Source organism: Candoia aspera, chromosome 4, assembly GCF_035149785.1.
Source record: "Candoia aspera isolate rCanAsp1 chromosome 4, rCanAsp1.hap2, whole genome shotgun sequence".
NCBI classification, from domain to species: domain Eukaryota; kingdom Metazoa; phylum Chordata; class Lepidosauria; order Squamata; family Boidae; genus Candoia; species Candoia aspera.
This window is the reverse complement of record NC_086156.1, coordinates 29964551-29986787: the sequence shown is the minus strand read 5'-3', so window position 1 is coordinate 29986787 and position 22237 is coordinate 29964551. Positions and strand designations below refer to the sequence as shown.

Below are 22237 nucleotides of genomic sequence, written 5' to 3'. Positions count from 1 at the left end.
ATGAAACTACAGTAGTTGTCCCAGACAACACACACAGATGGCGTTCCCATTCACAGTATGGCTTGGCATTTGGACTGATCAGATGGATCAATACTTTTCATTCAAGGAAGCAAAACTAATAGATTATAACATAATCCCAACAGTCATGTCAAGATTTGGAGCTTATCTACACATTCCCAATTTACTGGGTCACTGACTTCACAGTCAGAGAAAGAAAAAAAGGATGCCTGAGAAGAAAATGGAAGGAAGCTTAAGGAGTATTCTAGCCATGGGGATATTTCAGGTAGCGCTGTGCTCAGTGTCTAGATTTCATTCGTCTGGTGATTAGAGAAATCTTTAGGGTTCTGATAGTCCTTCTTATCAAATTCCAGATTTGAGATCACACTCACAGAAACCGAAATTCTGATCATATTGTAAATATGGGAATACAGAGAAATCCCTCAGCCATTCATTGAAAGAAATGGCCGTGAAATGTACCTTTTGCCAGAGGGAAAGGTACCTTTTGCACCTTTGGAAGGAGGTAGGGGCCATCTCCCAGTGGCACTAGCCCATGTCATTTTCGTGAAGGAATCTACCTCATACCTTCAAAATGGATGATGCCGGAAAAACGTGGAAACTTGGATTTTTAACTGACAGGCTGTCTTAATTTCTCATAATATGTTAGCAGTGCCTCCAAGTCCTGTTTACAGAAGACACAACTTCTAAAAGACCTCCACTAGTTACAGATACTCGGCGGTGCAAAGCAAATATAAAGAAATAACATCCTCGAAGCAATGCACAATTGCAAAAATATTAAAACACTCCCACTGTACGGTTTAAAATGACTCTTAAATTAAGCCACAAACCGATAGCATTCATTCTAGTCTGCGAACCACCGTCTATTGAGCATATCTCTTTGATCTTAACGCCCAAAGCTTTCCTCGTGCCGGAACACAGAGAATCTAATCCTCCCTACAAGAAACGAGACGTGCGGTCCCCGCGAAACTAATAGCACTCCGAAAGGAATTGTTTTCTAGCCCGAGAATTGAACCTTCCTCCAGTTGAGCGAGCTACTGAGGTGTCTCCGTATCCGCGTCGGATAGCCTCTCGCTAGCCTCGCTTTAGAGAGGAGGGGCCAACTCCTAGAAGCCGCTGGGCAAACGTTTTAGGCCTGCAAACAATGGAAGCCACCGCCGCGTCCCCCGAACAGGCTGTCTCTGTTTTCCAGGAGTTCCGCGCCATGTTTTACGCCCTTGGGCCCAACGAGAGCTCTTTCCGCAGCGTCGAGGAAGTTCCCGATTACGTGGACAAGGTGAGAGCTCGTAACCCAAGCTTCCTCAGTGCGCCCCCCCTGCGCGCTACAAACTGTTACAGTTGCAAAGCTCGCTTCTTGTTTGGAGAACGCAGCCGACTTGCCGATGTTTGGGGTGAAAAGGGGACCTTGAAAACGCACTTTTGGCCCCTCAGCGTGGAGGGGAAGTTTCTTCGGAATTTTCTCAGATTTGGGAAGCGTTTTCTCCCATAGTCTTCCTGCCCGCCTCCTCCGCGAGTGCAGGGAGCGTCTGTGAAATCACCAGGTTGTTTTGAAGGAGACGGTGTCTTTTGAGAATCGTGGGGCTAGGCAGTAACGTTCAGCCAACCTTAGTTGGTTCCCAGAGAAGCTGCGTTTGAGTGGGAGAGCCTCAGGAAAACTCAGCTCATGGCTAAACTGGGAAGTTAAAAAAAAACAAAAAACATCCCAGGAGAAGAGAAACTATTTCCATATTGGTGTCAAGAAAACTATATGGAAGTGTCCTGCGAGGTCACCAGGAATCAGGCTCACCTGAAAGGGTGCATCTCCCATTCTCTTGAGGTTGATGGGGCCATAGTACAATACATCTGAAGAAGGTCAAGAAATCTCTTGGGTTAAGAGATGGCAACTGGTCCAAAGTATGCTGGACTGTGACCCCTGGTTTGCACCATATGAGTGTACAACTGGGTAGGACACAGTGTCCCTATTAATGTCACCCCTTCCCCTTTAGTTAGAAGGCGCATAATTTTTTTCTTATATTTTTACACATTTCTTAGGTCAGTGAACTTTTTTTTTCTTAGCTCTCTTAATCCCAAAATAAATAGATTGTGAGAAAGTGGCTGGATTTACACACTTTGGGCCAGTCACCATCTCTTAGCCCAACTTTCCCTTCAGAGTGTTTCGGAAAAAAATGGAGGAGAGATTCAGTATATGCTGTCTTAAGCTCTTGGCAGCAGTACCAAAGTGGGTTGTTGTTCCTTCTAGGGGAAAGGAGAGATAGACATCTAGCAAATAATTAAAATAAAATAAATGACAGAATTCTGGGCCATAATGTGGCTTGTATAGTGTTCGCTTGGTGGGATATGAACTTCACCGTGGCTTCTTTATTGTGTTTTTGGGTTTCCCTGTTGTGGCTTAGTCATGGTTAAACAAATCATGGCTTAGTATGATGTAGGAATCCAGTCCAAGCAGCAGCCTTCCAGACTTTCAGAATTTTTTCCATCCCTGCTTGGAAATACTAAGGATGGAATCTGAAGTTACAGGTATAGATGGAATGCAAGGAGAGACTATTACTGATAATTGAACCACATGTACTGATTGAAAAGAGACAAGGCACCTTTTTTGTCATGTTCCTTCAAAACATTTTTTTTTATTAATATTAGTGCAAACTGTGACGCTCCAGATGTTGGGCTGCCACTCCTTCACTATTAACCATGCAGGGTAAAACTTATGAGAGCTGGAGTTAAACAACCTTGCTTATTGCCCATATATTGCCCATTCTTTTGACTAGAATAAAATTGGTCAAAATTCAGCTGCAATCTTCTGAATTGTTTTCAAGGGTACTCTCACAGAATGCATTACAATAATCCAATACCATATTGAAGTTACATCTGGTTTCATACTGATTGATGACTCTTACCTAAACATGTTAACTATATGTATTAAAAATATTATTTGAGATTATACTGGTGATACAGGAGTTTGTGCAGTGCTAGATTTGTGATGGCCCTTCCCAAATGCAGAACATCTACAAAGTAGTTTGCAAGACATTGCATTAGTGGGATCACTTGTGGTTACATTTAAGGAGTCTTTTCCAACCTGTGTTGGACTTAAAACTCCCAGTATGGCAAGCTATCATGAAAATAAGGACTAAAGTAGGCCTTCAGAAATTCATAGAATGTAGCTGTGTGTCTGGTTTTGTTGAAACAAATTGCAGGTGAGCCTTATAAATGCTTTGTATGGAAGAGGAGGCATATGTTAGGAATCTAACCTGCTCCCCATTCCCCCTAGAGCTGAACACAGAAGGGAAACAAATCTAGTTGGAATTAATTGGGATCTTTTCTATATAGAGGAAAAAATCAGTTGGCATTAATTGGGATCTGTTCAGTATTCTAACCTTGGCAATAGTAATTTAGTTTTTAATTGCACTTTGAATAAAGTCAGTAATTGTCTCCCCTCACGTGGCACAAAATATTTTAATATATAAAGATTGTTTTCCCACCCTAGGTTAATCAGAATCAGACATGAACGATACAGCTGCATGTTACATGTTTTCAGAGCATCAAGGGCCAGAAAGTCTGTGGCTTAAGTCAGGCTGAATGGATGTGCATGGGCTGCACTTTCAGCATCCTTTGTAAAACCACATACAGTTTACCTACCATGATATGCTCATTAAGATATACAGATGATGCTGTAGAGGAAGTAATGGAAAAAAATGTGTATTCAAGTTTAGATCATAGTTGGAAAGCAAAAGCAGAATGTACATGATATGATTAAATCTTTACTTTGTTTATATCTCTCCCCTTTCATTTTAGGCAGTTCCCTTGTTCGTTACCCTGATTATGCTGGAGTTCATAGTTAAGTGGACCCAAAAGGGACGTTTGTCATCTTTGCTCAGTGATAGTATAACGTCTGTGTCCGCAGGTATCTCCTCTCGACTGCCAGAGTAAGTCCAATCTGTTGTGTAGCTTGGATGATTCAGATTTATAGAGGGAAAAAGATCCTTAATTTTGCTAATAGGAATTTTCATAAGCTTTGACTAATATGAAAAAGCTATTGAGATATGTAGCTAATAATATATATGCAATTTTAAGAGAATCTGGTTTTCCACATCTATTGTTTCATGCTGTGTTCTTAAGTAGAGCATTTATCTTTTGCCAAATATAAGAGTCCAGTCTCATACAGTGGAATTAATTAGCAGTTTAATTAGTTCAAAAGTAAAAAAGGAACTATTTCTTCATGCAGCTTTTAATTGTACAAACAAAGAGAGATCTCTGGAGTAAGAAGACCATTTATCTGCATCACTTTGTAATTCAGAAGTTTGGATCTTACAATATACTGAAGGCAATTTATGGAAGTAATTTGTTTCTTCTGTTTTCCTACTGCAATCCATGGTTCTCCAAAGAGTTGGGTCCTAATCAACATGGGTTGCAAGGTTGAGGAAGGGAGAGAAAATGGGAAACTTGCCTTTCATTAATTCAATTTAAATCATCTTAGAAATCAAGCCCAAAACTACTGAATATTGGGAATAGTCTACGTTTATGTAATGATTGCCCCAGCCCAAATACTCAGACTCACAAGAGGCTGCTATATGAAATCTGATTTATTAAGGAACTAAAGGCAAATACAGAGAAAGCTGAGAATGAGCAAAAGCGCGCCAAATACAAACTTAAACCCTTGGTGCAAACGTATCCCGCCTCCCTCGTAACAGCCCCGCCCGTCACAGGTGCTAGCAATCGTCAGAGCGCTAGCCTGGGAAAGTAACCTTGAACGCAGTAGATAATGCAAATACATTCCAGAGCAAAGCCAAAAGATAACTACTCCCATCCTCCCGAGAAAGATGAAACACGCATCCAGTTAATGACATGCGAAACGTTACGATGTATCAAAGACATTGAAACGGCGAACATGACATACCGCCCCCCTAAAAATACCCTTAGGGACCCGGTTTAGTGGGATAAGCCGAATGGAAACGGGCAACTAGGACAGGGGAAGCCACATCTGGTGCAGCGACCCACTCTGGATGAGGGAAATGTTTCCAGCGAACTAAGTATTGCAGAGTATTGCGAAGGCGTCTAGAGTCCAAAATTTCTTTAACTTCAAAGTGTTGCTGACCGTCAATCATGATGGGGGTTGGAGGTGGAGGTTGGCGATGCCAGCGGTCCGAAGGAATAGTCGGTTTGAGCAAACTGCAATGAAAAACAGGGTGTAAGCGTTTGAGGTTATGAGGCAAGTCAAGTTTAAAAGTCACAGGGTTAATTTGAGTGGTAATTGGGAAAGGACCCACAAATTTAGGAGCCAGTTTCTTGGAAGGTTGTGAGGACTTTATGAACTTGGTGGAAAGGTAAACCGAGTCCCCTACTTGAAATGCCGGCTGAGGGGCACGCTTCTGATCAGCATACTGTTTATAATCCAATTGTGCATCAGCTAGTGCCTTTTGAATCATTGGCCAAGAGTCTGCCAGTTGCGTTGCCCAATCACCCGGCGTGGCTGATCCGCCTGAAGGTTGAGGTAGATCAGGGATGGGTACAAAGTCTTTGCCTTGGGCCACACGAAATGGGGTTTGGCCGGTGCTTTGATGAACTGCATTGTTGTAAGCCACTTCGGCAAAAGGGAGGAGGTCTACCCAGTTGTCCTGCTGGTAATTCACAAAAGCTCGAAGGTACTGCTCCAGAGTAGAATTTAAAGCCTCTGTGGCCCCGTCCGTCTGGGGATGCCATGCCGTGGACAGGGCTTGCTTCGTTCCTAACAATTTGAGGAACGCCCGCCAAAATTGCGAGGTAAATTGTGTGCCCCTGTCCGAAATCAAGCGGGAGGGACATCCGTGTAGCCTGTACACGTGTACCAGAAATAGGCGGGCCAATTGACGTGCCGACGGAATGGACACGCAAGGGATGAAGTGGGCTTGTTTTGAGAAATAGTCTTTGACCACCCAAATGACAGTTTTGCGTTGACTGGGTGGTAATTCAACAATAAAGTCCATGGAAATTTCATCCCAGGGGCAAGAAGGGGCAGCCACCAGCTGCAGCAGTCCCTGAGGCTTCCCCACCTTGCGCTTCGACATTGCACAAACAGTGCAGGAGGCAATATAGTCCTTGACATCTTTGCGTAATGTGGGCCACCAGAACTGCCTCCGAACTAGGTGCAAGGTTTTAACAAACCCGAAGTGACCCGCTAGTTTGTCATCGTGTGAACGTAGTAACACCTCTTTTCTGAGGCTTTCAGGGACGTAGAGGCGGTTAGATTTCCAAGCGAAGCCTTGGTCAAAAGTAACATTGTCTTTATTTGCCAGCAACCAAGTATCAGTTTTCAGCTCTTTTAGAAACTTTTGTTGCAACTGGGAAGGAATTGACAAAGCGCTCGGCTGGGCGGCGTCCGCAGCGGGTGGCTGCTGCGCGCGCGTTCGGCTACGCGTCACAGCCTGCATACCCAATTGGGGCGCCGTCCACAGGGTGCTAACCACTTCTGGCGCTGCCCCAGAGTCCTGCGGTTGCCTTGACAACGCATCAGCCAGGAAATTCTTTTTCCCCGGAATAAACTTCAATTGAAAATTGAACCGATTAAAAAATTGAGCCTAACGGACTTGTTTTGGGCTCAGTTTTCGAGGGGTGCTAAGAGCTTCCAAGTTTTTATGGTCAGTCCACACCTCAAAGGGATGATTCGCCCCCTCTAATAGATGCCGCCAGGCTTCTAATGCAGCTTTTACTGCGAATGCCTCTTTCTCCCATACATGCCAACGTCGCTCAGTCTCGGAGAACTTGCGGGACAGATAGGCGCATGGCTTGAGGCATCCTGTTCCATCTTGTTGCATCAACAATGCCCCAATAGAGTAATCGGAGGCATCAGCCTGCACCACAAAAGGTTTTGAGGGATCAGGATGTTGCAAAATGGGCTCTTTGATAAAAGCTGCCTTAAGCCGCTCAAACGCCGTTTGACAAGCAGGCGTCCAGCGCAACAGCGCCCCTGGGTTCTTTACTCTCCGAGTATCTCCCAAACCCTTGGTTCGGAGCAAGTCGGTTAGTGGCAAGGCAATTTCAGTGAATCCCCTTATGAATAATCTGTAGTAGTTACTGAACCCCAGAAAACTTTGAAGTTGCCTGCGGGTGCGGGGGCTTTCCCAGTCCATGATAGCCTGCATCTTGGCAGGGTCCATTTCAATGCCTTTATCTGAAATTCTATACCCCAAATAGTCAATTTGTGTCTGGTGAAATGCACATTTAGACAGTTTGGCATACAATTCTGCTGATCTGAGTTTACTCAGCACCTTTTTTACCAGAGACACATGCTCTTCCATGGTTTCAGTATAAATCAATACATCATCCAAATACACCAATACCCCCTTAAACAGATGCTCATGCAGTACTTCATTGATCAATTGCATAAATACCCCAGGGGCCCCGGCCAAACCAAAAGGTAACACCTTATACTGGAATGCTCCCAACGGGCAATTGAAGGCAGTTTTCCACTCATTGCCTTCCTTGATTCGTACACGATAGCAGGCTTCTCTTAAATCGAGTTTAGAGAAGATCTTTCCCTTCGCCAGATGTGACAACATGTCCTTGATCAATGGCAGGGGATATTTATTGGAAATTGAGACGGCGTTTAATCCGTGGAAATCGGTACAAAGTCTCAATGTCCCATCCTTTTTTGGGCGAAAAAGAACCGGCGCCCCCACCGGTGAATTCGCTGGCTCAATGAATCCGCGCGCCAAATTTTTGTCCACAAAGTCTCTCAACAGAGTCAGTTCCTTTTGTGTCATGGAATAAATCTTTGGCTTGGGCAATTGTGTGTCTGGCAACAGCTCAATGGCACAGTCCGTTTTTCGATGAGGGGGCAATTGGTCGGCTTCCTTTTCGCCAAACACATCAGCAAACATCCGGTACTCCGGCGGCAAGCCTTCCAGAGGAAGGGCCAGGAGATGCGGAGTCGCAGCTGCCGCAACCCCCACCATCTCCTCTGGGGTACCCTTCCCCTCTGTCGCTTGGTAGAAGCCATCCCTAAACGTGATAGTCCGGTAAACCCAGTTTATTTGAGGATTTTGCTGAACCAACCAGGGCACCCCCAACACCACCAAGGGTCCCCCTACTGGGGCCACGACAAAAGACAAACCTTCCCGATGGCTGCCCAGCTGCAAGGCTACCCGCCCTGTGAAATGGGTGACCGGTTTGCCCCCTGCCATGGACCCATCCAGCTGTGTAAAGGCGATGGGTCGCTGTAACGGGAAAGTAGGTAGCTCCAGAGCCGCTACCACATCAGGGTGCATTAGACACCGGGAACACCCCGAATCAATCATGGCCCATACTTCTACAGTCTTGGATCGGGAGCCCAACTTCAACTTCCCCGTGAGAATACGGTAACTACCACTCACCGATGAAGGCTCGCGCCCTTCTTCCACCACCTGCCCTGCGACGCCCTTTAAAGCAGGTGGCTGGCGTTTCCCGCCGGCTGCAGTAGTTCGGGTTCACCTTCATCCTCGTAGAACATCACATCGTCTCCCTCGGTTTCAGCCACCGCGGCTTTCTGCTTCCTCGGCAGGGCAGGGGACTTCGTCGGCGGCTTGCCGATCCGTTCCTCTCCCTTCGCCTTCGGGCACGCCGCCACTCGATGCCCCTCCTTACCACATCTCAGACACAGGCCTTTTGCATACCGCTTCTCTCGCTCCTCGTCCCAGGGTCGTTGTCCTGGTCGCCCCCCGGTGCTTGGTGGGCGGCTGGGCTTCACCTCCCGCCCCGATTTGGCGGTCTTTCGATGGGCGAAGATCTCATGGGCATGCTCAGCCCTCCCCGCCAGCTGGATCCATTCGTACAGTGTATATGGGTCGTCCCTCCCCAAAGACCAGCGCAGCACCTCTGTGTTCAGGCCATCCTTGAATAACTCGATGATGGTAGCTTGGGACCAGTCATCCACCTTCCCAGCCAGCGCTTTAAACTCTAGCGCATAATCAGCCACGGATCTTGACCCCTGCTTAAGTTCTTTCAGAGCTCGCTTTGCCCTCTCTTTCGTCAGGGGATCCTCAAAGTGTTGTCTCAATGCCCAGAGAAACTCGTTGAATTTCTCCAGTTCAGGCGCTTCCGACTGGCACATCTGGACATACCAGTCTGCCGCCCTCCCTTTCAGTTTGGTGGCAATGGTGATGATCTTTGCCTTTTCCGATTGAAAAAGCGACCCCCATTCTTCCATGTAGGCTTTAGCATTCGTCAGGAAAAATGAGAGTTTGGTCGGGTCCCCATCAAACTTGACAGGGAAGTCTCTCATCCCGCCCCCCGCCGGGCTGCGCCCCGCCACCGGGGCTACCGGGGTTTGTGCTTCCCGGGCTCGCGGCGGCGAGGGGGCCCTGGGGCGGCCGCACCGGCGATGCTGCTATTTCCATCTGGACCGTCTGGTCTCCCTCGCGCCTCCGCGCCGGCCGTCGCTGCTCCGGGGACTGCCCATGGGACGAAGGGGTTGAATGCCGTTGGCTTGATCCTTCCCGGGTTTCTCTCAACGAGGTCACATCTAGACTCAGCTGCTTCAGTATCGTTTCTGACGAGTCCATTTTTGACTCCAGCACTCGGATACGATCCGGGGTGGGGGAGCCCTCCGTTGGCTGCACCTGAACCACGGTGGGGGATAGTGGGTATCTCTGCCTCCAGGATGGGCCCCCCGCCACCGTGACATCCCCTTGGGTCTCATCCCAGGTGACCAGCTCACCCGGAGAAGTTACGGTAGTCTCCGGGGCAGTTTTCATGCCCCCGGCTTCACCCTCCGACTCGGAGCTCGCCTCTTCTAGGATGGCTGACAGCTCCCCCCCTTGGGATGGTCGGTTGGGTTGCCTCACGGTCGAGTCCGGTTCCCCTTCTTCCATCATCACGATGTCGGGTTCGGTCATCGCTGGCGCTCTCCCTCACAGGGTTAGACAACTTGTCTTTTCCTGGACAGGGGCCAGCGGAATTGGGATCTTAGATTCTCAGCTTTATGTAATGATTGCCCCAGCCCAAATACTCAGACTCACAAGAGGCTGCTATATGAAATCTGATTTATTAAGGAACTAAAGGCAAATACAGAGAAAGCTGAGAATGAGCAAAAGCGCGCCAAATACAAACTTAAACCCTTGGTGCAAACGTATTCCGCCTCCCTCGTAACAGCCCCGCCCGTCACAGGTGCTAGCAATCGTCAGAGCGCTAGCCTGGGAAAGTAACCTTGAACGCAGTAGATAATGCAAATACATTCCAGAGCAAAGCCAAAAGATAACTACTCCCATCCTCCCGAGAAAGATGAAACACGCATCCAGCTAATGACATGCGAAACGTTACGATGTATCAAAGACATTGAAACGGCGAACATGACAGTTTAGGCATAAAGCTTCTATAAAACACACAGCACAAAATAATATATTTGGAAGGCTGATATAGTGATATAAAAACTTATGCACACTTTCAGAATATAAATATACATATATCAAGTTCAAAACCATGATAGACTCCTACGCTTTTGTTTTTAAACAAAAGTATGTATGAATAAGGCCTGTTCAACATTGTATTCTGTTAATAAGTTCATTGAAATGGCCATTGGATGTGCTTGTGGCTGATGTCTTAGGTGGCCTAGACAAATTAATTAGATGAATTAGACAAATTCATGAATGTTCAAAGGAGCTGCCTGTATTTAGAATTATTGGCAGTTTGACTTTTGGTTTGTAAGTTTTTGATTTCTCTGCAATTTTGTCTAATGTGTTACTAGGATTACCATGTGTGGATGGCAAAAATCTAGACAAATGCCGGAGGGCAGCAAACAGATATTGAAAACTTTAACCATTTGTTGCTATTTAATTTTGATCTTTGTAGCCTTCGTTATAACCACATTGAAAATTGAGATAGTGGAGTAAAGCATGGTATATACACCTAGAGGTGTGTCCCAACCCACCCCATTCCCCCCCAAATAGTTGAAGTGATAACAAAATGCAAAGCTACAAACCAGGGAGAGAGTCAATTTGGTTTAGTTTTTAAGGCACTGGACCAGGAGTGAGGAAACCTAAATTCTAGTTCTCCCTTAGGCATAGAAGCCAGTTGGGTGACTTTGGGTCAGTTATACTCACTCAGCCCTAAGAAGGTGGCAGCGGCAAACCACTTCCAAAAATCTTGCTAAAAACCTGCATAGACTTATCTGCATAGTTGCAAGGAGTTAAGATTCACTAGAAGGTTCACACATACACAGACTGGTCAGTTTGACACTGATATCTAAGAAGATTCTAGAGCAGATCATAAAGTGATTGATCTGTAAGCATCTTGAAAATAACAGGACTAAGAGAGGTAGGATTGCCAAAGGGGTAGTTCTGTCGAACTGAAGTCAAGCTATGTTGCATCCACATCTTTCTTACAATCTACCACCAGATCAAAAAATAATAATATGATTAATCTGAGAAGGTATGTCACATCACTCTGAGTAGCCAATTCAGCCAGTACTTAAGTTTTAACTGGCTCTACAGCTAGCTTGAAACCTGTGGTTCCCCAGCAAACTGGAGTGAAGCATTTAATGGATTTCACAGGCCAGTTCTAAAGTTGGTATTTCTCAACATTTTCTTTAATGATTTTGATGATGAAATACAGGGAATGCTTATCAAATTTGCGGATGATAAAAAGGGATGGAATAGCTAATTGTCAGGCTTCTCTTGACTGGCTTGCTGGAAACTGGCATAAATAAGCCTCCACATACATTCTGATAAGGCAGTGCATTGCAAAAAAGCTATGAAGCCATTATGAAAGAATTTGTTTCTCTGGGTATCTTCAGGCAGAGGTGGATAATGAGTTGTTGGATTCCTGTATTGAGTAGGGAGTTAGACTCAGTGGTCCTAAATGCCTGTTTAAGTCTTTGATCCTGTGAATCAGACCTGGCTGCTCTGTAACATGTTAGTGGTACGTTTTTGGTTGTATTGGTGGGCTAACCTTTAAAAATTTTTTCCTTCCGAAAATGTATTTTTAAATGTTGAATTTTTGAAAGGGTAGAGAATTGCTTTTTTAAAAAAAAATATAGAGACATCATTTGATTAACTGAAAATATTCTTTTTTTGCATCTTAATGAATTGAAGCGTCCAGTGGCTTGCTGGATTACTCACGGGATTATAAAGGAGACAGGTGCTTAGGCCTCACCAATGGGAAATTCTCAATTATGTATTTCTGAGGTAAATATGATCAAGGAAAAAGTTAATCAATTTTATATATTATAGTCCTTCTTAAGATTATGTGTGATCAATCTGCCTATTTAGCTTCACCCTGATCTCTCCAAGAAATAATAGTTACCATTAGTTCGTGGCCTAGATGGTTGTCCATTGAATGATATAAAACATATTGTGTTCTTTGCCTCAGTACTATTGGAAATCTGTAATGATGCCTTTTTAAATAATGGCTTTCCAGATTGCTTTAGTGAAGCTTGTGTAATTGTATTGTTAAAGATCTTGCTGAGTCTGCAAACTATCATAAATTTCCTAGTTAAACAATGAGCAGAAATATTCACAGTAACTCACAGCAACCCTGGCACAAAGATTACAGATCATATTACCTTCAGTTATCCGTCCTGCATATTCTGCCTTCATAAAACATCACCAAGTGTAGGATAATATTAGATTAGTAATCAACATTCTAGATTTTTAGGGGGAGATGGGCGGTGATAGAAATGTGAATAATAAATAAATAAATAGATATACAGCATTGAAACACTGAAACCAGTAGTGGATGCAGAAATGTTCTTTGATCTGGTGTGGTGAATATTTTTGAAAGAAGTCTTGCCTAAATATGGATTTTGTTCCTTTTTATTAAAGTATCAACTCTCTTTGCTAGAGTTATTACACACTGAGTTATCTTTTCATTTGTCAGGATGTCCGATGGGACTCTTCTTATTTTTCATTCAATATTTGAAGCGCTGATCTGCTTTATTAGTCAGGTAGAAGACATGAAGGATATAACAACAGTTTAAACATAAATGGGTAGATGGCAAGGACACATTATCATATGCTGATGATATATTGTATAGTATGTCATTATATCTTATGTCTTATTGAAAATTATGTACTTTATGCCACAATATTGTGCCACATTTTATACTTTATTAGGTTTTCAATTAAATCATTTATAAAATTCTGAAATTCCTATGGAAATCGTAAAAAATCCCACTGAATTTACAGAAAAACGATTAATTGATTGAATGATTATGATAAAACATGTAAATTATTTTAAGCAGATCAGTACCATATTAAGACATTTTTTATAAGAAGAATCCCCTAGGTTTTATTTGAATTATAATAGAAAAGGTTTTCACTTTATCAACTTTCAGCTTTATCATGCTTATATTGTTTACGTCAGTTTCTTTATTTAATGCAACTGATCAAGTAAATAAGGGCCACGGTGGCTCGGTGGTTAAGACGCTGAGTCAGAGGACCATTAAGGTTAGAAGGTCGGCAGTTTGAAACCCGAGAGCGCAAGCCACGTGACAGAGTGAGCTCCTGTCAATTTGTGCCAGCTACTGCTAACCTAGCAGTTTGAAAGCATGCAAATGCAAGTAGATGAATAGGTACCACTTTGGTGGGAAAATAACAGGGACATGAAAGGAGCCCCCTCAGGTGTCCCCTGGGCAACGGTGATGTCACTGGCAAATCCTTTCAGTACAGAAGTGCCAGTAAATAATCAAAACAAATTATGATCAGTGGCAGAATCTATCCATACATGAGCAAAGCACAGCCATTGTAAAAGCTCCCCACCATTGCCAGACCCCCAGGCATGGTGGCAGAGTCATGTCTTCAGGGCCTCTGCATGGTGGCAGAGTCATGTCTTCAGGCTGGGAAGGTCAGGGTCAATCTGAGGTCTAGGGGGTGATTCCCACAGGGAAATCATGTCAGAAAAGATTCTCTTTCTGGGATTTTTAACTGTGGTTTGTTAAATAAGTAGCAGTAACTAAATTCACACATAATATCATACATTTTAAGTACTAGTAAACCAGCCACATTGTGGTTTAGGACTGTGTATGAAATGAGCAACACAGAAAGTAGCTTATATATAATGCAGGTATATGGCTTGAATGAATTTTGAGACTGTGTAGTTACTCCCCATGTTGAGATTCAAATTATTATTTCCTCTTTACTTCGAACTAATGTTCCTTATAGATGAACTGGAAATACATAGTTTGAGTTTGGATTCCTAACTAACGTTTGGTTCCGGTTTAAGTTTATGCATTTGGCTTGGGAAGTTTCTTTAATTTCTTCCAGTTAGTATGTAGCTGACTGAGCATTAATCCCTATTTTAAATGAATTATGAGCCATAGGAAAAAACAAAACCCTAAGTAGACTTAAAAATTAAAAACGTGCTTTGTCCCTCCAAAATACAATGCCTTTCAGTGACTCCCATTCTCAGGTAACCCAGCAGAAACTGTTAAAATTATATTTCAGTCAAACTCAGTGTATCAAGGGAAATTGCAGTGTAAATCATTAACAGCTGAGGGTCAGATTAACGCACTATTGATAGTATCCTCTCCTAGGGATTAATTCTTCTTTTCTCAGCTAGCAGTTGAAATTTGCCTCATTCTTGGAAAACTTGTCATTAGTACATGGCCTTGTAGTTAAAGCAGAGCTTCAGGTATAGAAGAAAAGAAAAACTTTTTAGGTTCACTGGAAGAATGTGAAAAGGTAGATTTTAGATTCCAAACAGTGAGCAAATAAAAAAAAAACGCAGCAAAAGTGTTGAAGGCTTAGGGAAATAACTTTGGGCTATTGTGGAACTTATTATATTTTCTAGCAAATCAGCCCAACTGAACTTGATGTTTATCTTTAAGTGGGCATTCAAAGGATTGTAATTTTGATTCACAAGGAAATAATATGAAAACAAAAAACCTTCAAAATTGCTCATTACAATATAAAGGTTTTATTGAAAAAAATCCATCAGAAATGGATTCCACTTAAAAGATTTCATTCCTCTTAGGGTTCAGCATTGCTATCTTCAGAGGAAAAATGTATATTTGTGAGCATGTTGGGTCCTCCATAAGCAAAAAAACCCTGCCATTATCAGCATCCTTGCTCATTTGGAAGCAATCTACCTTCAGACAAATATTTTTCTCCTTTGCATGTGTGGATGTCAGCAGGGCCAATGATATTATTAGACATTTATTTATTTATTTTTCAAATTTCTGTCACTGCCCAACCCCCCACAAAGGGGAACTCTGGCTGGTTTACAACAAAATAAACAGATTAAAACCATAAAACGTAAGTTACAATACAGACCATCAGTATAAATAGACAAATATAAGATCATATTCAATGGGGAGGGCACTACAGCGCCAACCACCCCCAGGAAGAGCTGTTGCCCTTCCCATCCCAAGCAAGGTGGCAGAACCAGGTTTTCAAATTCTTCCAGAAGGCCGGAAGCTAAGGTGCCTGCCTCACCTCTGGGGGCATAATGTTCCAAAGGGCAGGTGCCACTGCAGAGAAGCCTTGTCTCCTGGACCCTGCTAGATGGAATTCCCTCGCCAACGGGGTCTGTAGCATGCCCTCTCTGCATGACCGGGTGGGACGGGACGATGTAATGGGGATGAGATGGTCCCTCAGGTACCCTGGCCCCATGCCATGTAGGGCTTTAAAGGTGATAACCAACACCTTGAATTGGACCCGGAAGCAAACCGGCACCCAGTGCAGCATTGATGGACGGGCAGAGCTGATCAGGAATATTTGCATGTTGAGCACTCCTGTTTTGAACCTCTGATTTTCTGTAGCAGAACATAGCTTTATCAGTGAGGTCTGCCACTAGGTCCAGGTTTGCAAAAAGTGAACCTGACTAGGAGTGTCTGACTCTGATTATGCAGGATTTCTGCAGTGATCTTCATCTGCACATAGTTGCCAGCTTTCCTTTCTTTATTTAAGGAGAGGTATGACAGCTCAGATAGAATCTGCCCATCCTATATGGCCCAACAAGGAGAGGATGTTCTGGGTGTCTACTCAGCAAGAGTTTGGTGGCCAGGGTCTGGAAACAAACATTCTTACTGTGAAACAGTATGCTCCTTGAGTTCAGGTTTGGCCTCCAACCTTGTGTCCATTAGGAAATGGGTGAAAACAGGCCAATAAGACAGGAATATCATAATTAATTAATATCATAATTAAGGCAGTATCATATTTTTATTTAATACTGAAATATGTTTATAGATGTTTTGAATATTGTAAGCCACCCAGACTTACATGAGTAGATGGCCTACAAATGTTGGTAAATAAATAAATAACACCCATCCTATAGAATGCCTTTATGTAAATTGTTCTGGATATTTTGTGTTTAAAGCACAAATTACAATAACATTTGCCATAAAGCTTGAAATACTTGCTTTAACATTCTCTTAGCAGCCATATGCCAGAAATAAATATCAGCTAGCTAGGATAGAAACATGTATTTATTTCTTATATTGTTCATTTTCATTTGCTAAATCAGTATAACATAACAAAACAAGTTTGGCACATAATCTTAATAAATATGCTTTAAAAATATTTTATATCTGAGTTAATATCCTATTTATTTCAAAAGAAGAATATAGGACTGCAGAAATAATTTATGCCCATAATTTAGGAAAACCATTTCTATTGCTTTGCCAATATCCTTTTGGACAAAGGCCAGAGCTGGAAACTTGTGGGACTCCAGATGTTACTGGGATTCAATCTTACATGTTCAATAGCATAGTAGTGATCAGGGATGATGGGAGATCAAGTCCAATAACATGTGGAGAGCAATAGAGTAAGGCTGTGTGGACATGCATATTCAAAGGGTAAAATATGAGTGTGCACATGCCACCTGTCGAAACACCATAAAGCAGCTGTATCTTTTCCTGGGTTTGTGCGGCTGCCCTCCACAGCTGGCTTCCCATGTCTGGGAAAAGACTTGTTTGGTTTAAGATATTTTTTACATACTCGGAGCGATAGCGGTAGAAGATTGGTTCTGGCAGCCATCAAAGTGTGCTAGTCAGACCACTGGCCCGGCTTCCAAAAAGTGTGCAACTGGGTCCTTACTCTAGTTGCAGAGTGTTTGAATAGAATCTATATTTCTCAAAACAATTTTTTGCCTTCTGAGGTGAGCCTCAAATGCAGCTTTGTGATTAGAGGCCAGAATGCTGAAGGTTGAAATCAAAACCTGTTTTGCAATTGCTAGTGATTGGCTGAAAATATTTTTCCCAATTGGTCTGGTGTCCCACATATGCATCAATAGCTTTGCATTCAGGTGGAAGCAGGTCTTAGAGTTAAAACTGTGTTCTACAGGTAGTCCTCGCTTACTGACCATTCGTTCAGTGATTGTTGAAATTTACTACAACGTTGAATGAATGGTATTTACATCCAGTCCTCGAACTTACAGCTGTTGGAGTGCCCCTGTGGTCATTTGGCAGCCCGCCTGCATTTACTATATGCCTGCAGGGTGTGCTTCAACAACCCCCACCTGCCTATCTTCCCCCATATCTGCCCTTTTGGCCCCCTGCACTCTGCAGCCTCTGCTGCCCTGTGCTCCACTGTCCCCAGCTGATCTTTGCCACCTTCCTGCTGCTGACGAGGTGTGCCTGGCCTGGCCCTTCCTGAGGCAGCTGCTGGCTGTACAAGGCCTTCTTCTTGAGGCCTTGGAAGGTTTCTGCTGCGGGGTTCTGTATGGCAATGCCTTGGTGCTGGGCTGGGCTGGGCTGGGGCAGCTGCGGCTTCGTGAAGGGCCAGGCCTGGTGTGCCTTGTCAGTAACAGGAGAAAGAAAACAGCGAAGGTAAGTTGGGGGTGCCAGGGATGGTGGAGCCTACACTTGCATGCCCTCCTACCCCAGCAGCAGCCACCCCTGACCTGGCTGCACTTGCTCTGGGCTGCAGCAGCCACTTACCCACCCACTGGTCTTCTTGTGAGCTGCTCAGGACTCACGACTTTCTGCTGGCTGCCCCATTGACTTTGCTTGTTGGAAGCTGGCAGGAAATCACAAGGAGGTCCTTGCTTAATGGCCCACAGTCCTTGCTTAACAACAGCAACAGGGACTGCCAGGATTGCCATTGTTAAGCAATGTGGTCATGCTCAGCGATGGAAATTCTGGTCCCACTTACCATAATTAAGCAAGGACTCCCTGTAGTGTCTAATTATGTATAAGGTGCCAAATGTGCTGATGCTTGTACGTAGTTGGGCTGTCATTAGTTGTTCCAATTTTAGGCAGTCCAAATTCTTTCTAAATCCTTGTGGTAATTCACCTAGTGACCACCCTCTTCTTCCAAATTTTTGCAATCTCTGTTTGGAAATACCAGTATTTTGTAATTGTTTCCCATTCTTTGTCTTCAACATTCCAGTCTCTTGGAATGGCTTCATCAATAAAGCAATCATGGTTCTTTTCAATTATAATAATGTTTGGTGTATTATATTTCAGGTATCAATCAGTCTGGATTGTAAGAACTCAAAATATTTTTCCTCTGTCATTTTCAATGACTTTCTGTGAATTCATATTACAAGTAATTCTTATTGACAGTAAAGCCATGCTTTCTACATAAATGCTGGTGTAATATCTTGCCAACTCAATCATGCCCCTTTTTTTTTTGTAACCAGTCTGTGATTTTGCTGCATCCAGTTATTAAATGGTCCACTGTGTTATCTCGTAAGTAGCAAAACCCCCACATTCTTTCTGTTTTGTTTTTAAATGTACCATTCCTAAGCCATTTACTATCCAAACTGGTATTTTCTGTTTTGACATTTGCCTAAGGTTTGTTCTTAAGTAGCAAAACCCCCACATTCTTTCTGTTTTCTTTTTAAATGTCCCATTCCTAAGCCATTGCCCTGTTCTGGTGCTGTCCAATTTTCCTTCAGTATTTTTCAAAAAATGCCCATGGAGTGCTCTAGCTTTCCAGTTTTCTAGTCTCAATTCTAGTTGTTGCTTTTTATTGTTGTAGTTAGAGTCTATTTCCACAAATAGCTCTTCTTTCTGAGATTCTTTCAATAAAGTTTCTTTAGTTGTCTTAATGTAATCATTAACCCCTTGTTTTTTCCTCCACTACAGTTTGTTTAACCTGGTAAAGTTCTCACTCACCAGTCTTCCTTTGAAGATAAGGTAGTAATAACAACAATAGTTTTAGAAGGCTTTAAAGCAACTCCAGTTGAAGCTGACTCTGAGCATTATTTTGTGTAATAACAGTTACACTGTGCATGTTAATGCAGCATATTTTAATTTTTTAAATAGTAATGTATTAATTAGCTGGCCTTTGGCTGCAATAAAAATGAATTTGACTAGACAGATATAATGGCAAATTGATTTAGGAATGAAATAATCTGAAGGAAGGGACCTAACATGTGCCTGTCAGCTTTTCATGTAATTCCAAAATAGAGTGTGCACTATTTTAGTTTTCAGTTAAATTTCTTTTTTCTGAAATATTCCAAAACTGATATGTCATTACAGTCCACAAAATGACTAACAAATAAAATTATATGTTGTTGACTAATGGGAATAATTAATTAATTGTTGCAACAAGCAAATGCCATGTACATTAATAATGTGCTATAAATACTAAACAATAATTGATAACATAAGGTTTCCTAAATACAGCACAACATTAGATCGTGATTTTAATTGTTTTTAAAATGTTATGGTCAATTATGAAAGCCATTAGGAATCCTTGTTTGTAATTAAACAAACAAATGTCAAGTGTTTGGTAGGAAAGCAAATATTTGGGAGAAATATTTTGAGTTTTCACTTATGTTTGGGCTGACTTTTCATGTTTGTGATGAGATTTTATCTCTTCTATGTGAGAGAGATTTTAGGCTAATTTTTTCCAGTGCAATACTCTTCCAGATGAAGAAGGGTTGTTAAAGTGCTGGTTTTACTTCCTGTAATTAAGAATTTGGATAGGCAAATATTCTAACAGTTTCCCAAGCTGTTGTTAGCAAATAGATCACTCTGTAGCTGTGTTTGTATATTAAAAATGGAAAATAATCATATTTGCCTTGCTGAGTGAAGACAGGGAGTAAAACTCCCAGATCTTTCTCACTCTTTCTGTCAACTTCTGGATTGTTTGGCTTCATAGTAGAGTGTAAAAAGCAAAAGGGTGAGAAGCTGTGACCATTATATGTCAGGGGCATTTCAAGTCTAATAAATCAGTTGACCGAGAAATAAATTGGGTGTCAGGTCACGAACTGGAACCTGTTCAGAAAAATATGAGACTTTAAATTGCAGGCAAGTTATTTTCCTTTTTTAGTCTGAGGCTTCCCAAGCATCCTACTCTTTCTCTTCCTCTTCTTTTTTTCATGGAGGCTGTATTACAGAATACAGTATTTATTGTGTGTGTGTGTGTGTGTGTGCGTGGGTGGGTGTGTTAAATACAGTATTTCACATGTTTCTAGTATTTCTGTGTGTTTAGGTTGGTAGATTTTAGTTAACTTTTGGTACTTGATGTGCATATGAACATTTAACAGATATCAAGAATTTATTTTAGCAAAATTATTTTATAAATTATATATAAAATGTATAAATCACAGATACCAGTCCATTCTTTTACTTGCTAGTTGTTTCATTATCCTGTAGATTTTTATCTTTTGATATATTTTTGAAGATTCAAAATTGGTTGATTGTTATTAATTCATAAGATAATATTTTTAGTACTTTTAAACATTTTTTATCCTACCTTTATTATTTTTATAAGTAACTCAAGGCAGCGAACATACCTAATATTCCTTCCTCCTCCTATTTTCCCCACAATAACAACCCTGTGAGGTGAGTTGGGCTGAGAGAGAGCGACTGGCCCAAAGTCACCCAGCCGGCTTTCTAAAATTAATAGCAGTTAATGTATTTTTATATGTAATTCATATATTTCACACTGTCCCATGCAGAGGTTATTTTTGATGAATTTTTGGTTCAAGATAGGGAAATTTTAAAATCAAATGGGAATTAATAATAAATCCCTTGAATTTTCCTGCTATTTTTCAGTGAGAATTTGTCCGATTATAAATGGAGTATATTTGTTCATTAAATAGCTTTACTTGCAATTAGCATATTTCTTATCAAAGTTCAGATTATTTAATATTCGGTTTTCTTGAGACCTCAGTTGGAAGGAAAATGAAGGTTTAAAAAAGCATTGTTGGAGTAACAATGCTCCTTTTGACTTTCATTATATGCTGTCCCAAAATAAAGCAATTGTAAATTCCTTTCCACATTTGACACATTCGATAACCGATTAACAATTCCAGTTGTAGTATGCTAATGATTAATTTAAAATAGGCAGATTTTACTTGTATAACTTTAAGAGAAAAAGTTGTACTGCAGAGTTAGTCTCTAGCTTTAGCTACAATTCATGGAAAAACGCTCAGTGACAAATTTAGGAAATTTTATCTCTTTCTCTGTCCGGATATGTTGCAAAAACAGTACAGTACTTAATAAGGCCAAAGTGAGAAAACAGTACCCAGTGGCCATTATCCAAGCAGAGTCAGGCACTCTTAAGCCCTCTTGATTCAATGGGCCTTAAGCATATGTAACTTTGTTCTGGACAATAGCCGGTAAGTGATACCACTGTATGCAGAAGATGCTTCTTTTTTTAATTTCCTGGCAAAACAGTGTTGAGAGAGTTTTCCTCTCTCCTCCCCAGTCCCTTTAGAGCAACATTAGTTCCTTTCTGGCCAGTTGTCTAAATGATTAAGAATTTAGGTTAAGATTTGTGGTAATACTTGAAGTTATAAATTGCAAAAATATGCTGGATTACATTTTTAAAAAACAATCTTTAGCAATATTTTGCAAGGCTCTTACAAAGATTAAACATCTTCCAGGTGTTTTGCTTCAGCAAAGGACAGATACACCTGCCATTGAAACTTGTGTGGAAATTCTTGGTTCTCCAGCTGCCAGAGTGAAGTTAAACAGATATCTTGGTTTGAAAATCAGGCCAGCTGTTAGAGGGCTATGAGTGAGGCACAGGTGGTGAATGACAGTCAGGGTGAATCAGGGTCTTTTCATGCCCTCCCTCCTGTTCTTCTCAAGGCTTTTGGGGATTTGGAATAATAACTAAGAAAAATTGAGGTCCTGTTTTCTCAAATGGTAGCTTAGTGATACCAGACTTTGATCACTGCGGGTCTTTGCTGGGATAAAAATCAGGTGGTCAGAGCATTACAGTTATATTTTATTCACCTTAGATAGCATGTAAATAGACATTTTATTCAGACCCAGCACTGCTGCAATAATTGCTAATGTTGTATTTGTCTTGTATCTCATTTTGATCTTTTGATGATTTTGCTGCCCTGTTGATGATGAGCAGAATCTTTTAGGAAAAGT

At 42.0% G+C, this 22237-nt stretch overlaps 1 protein-coding gene across 2 annotated transcripts in view; it reads left to right on the top strand.

The window, feature by feature from the left end:
- Positions 1–938: 938 nt before the first annotated feature.
- The window catches only part of AGMO (alkylglycerol monooxygenase), a 147164-nt gene continuing 125865 nt past the window's right edge, over positions 939–22237 (top strand). Inside the window, exons 1-2 of one of the 2 annotated variants that reach the window (XM_063303717.1) lie at positions 939–1291; positions 3805–3935. In XM_063303717.1, coding sequence (XP_063159787.1) covers positions 1160–1291; positions 3805–3935 — 263 coding nt within the window. In that variant the 5' untranslated portion in view covers positions 939–1159. The remainder of the gene's footprint in view (positions 1292–3804; positions 3936–22237) is intronic. The other variant, XM_063303718.1, reaches the window with a different exon arrangement.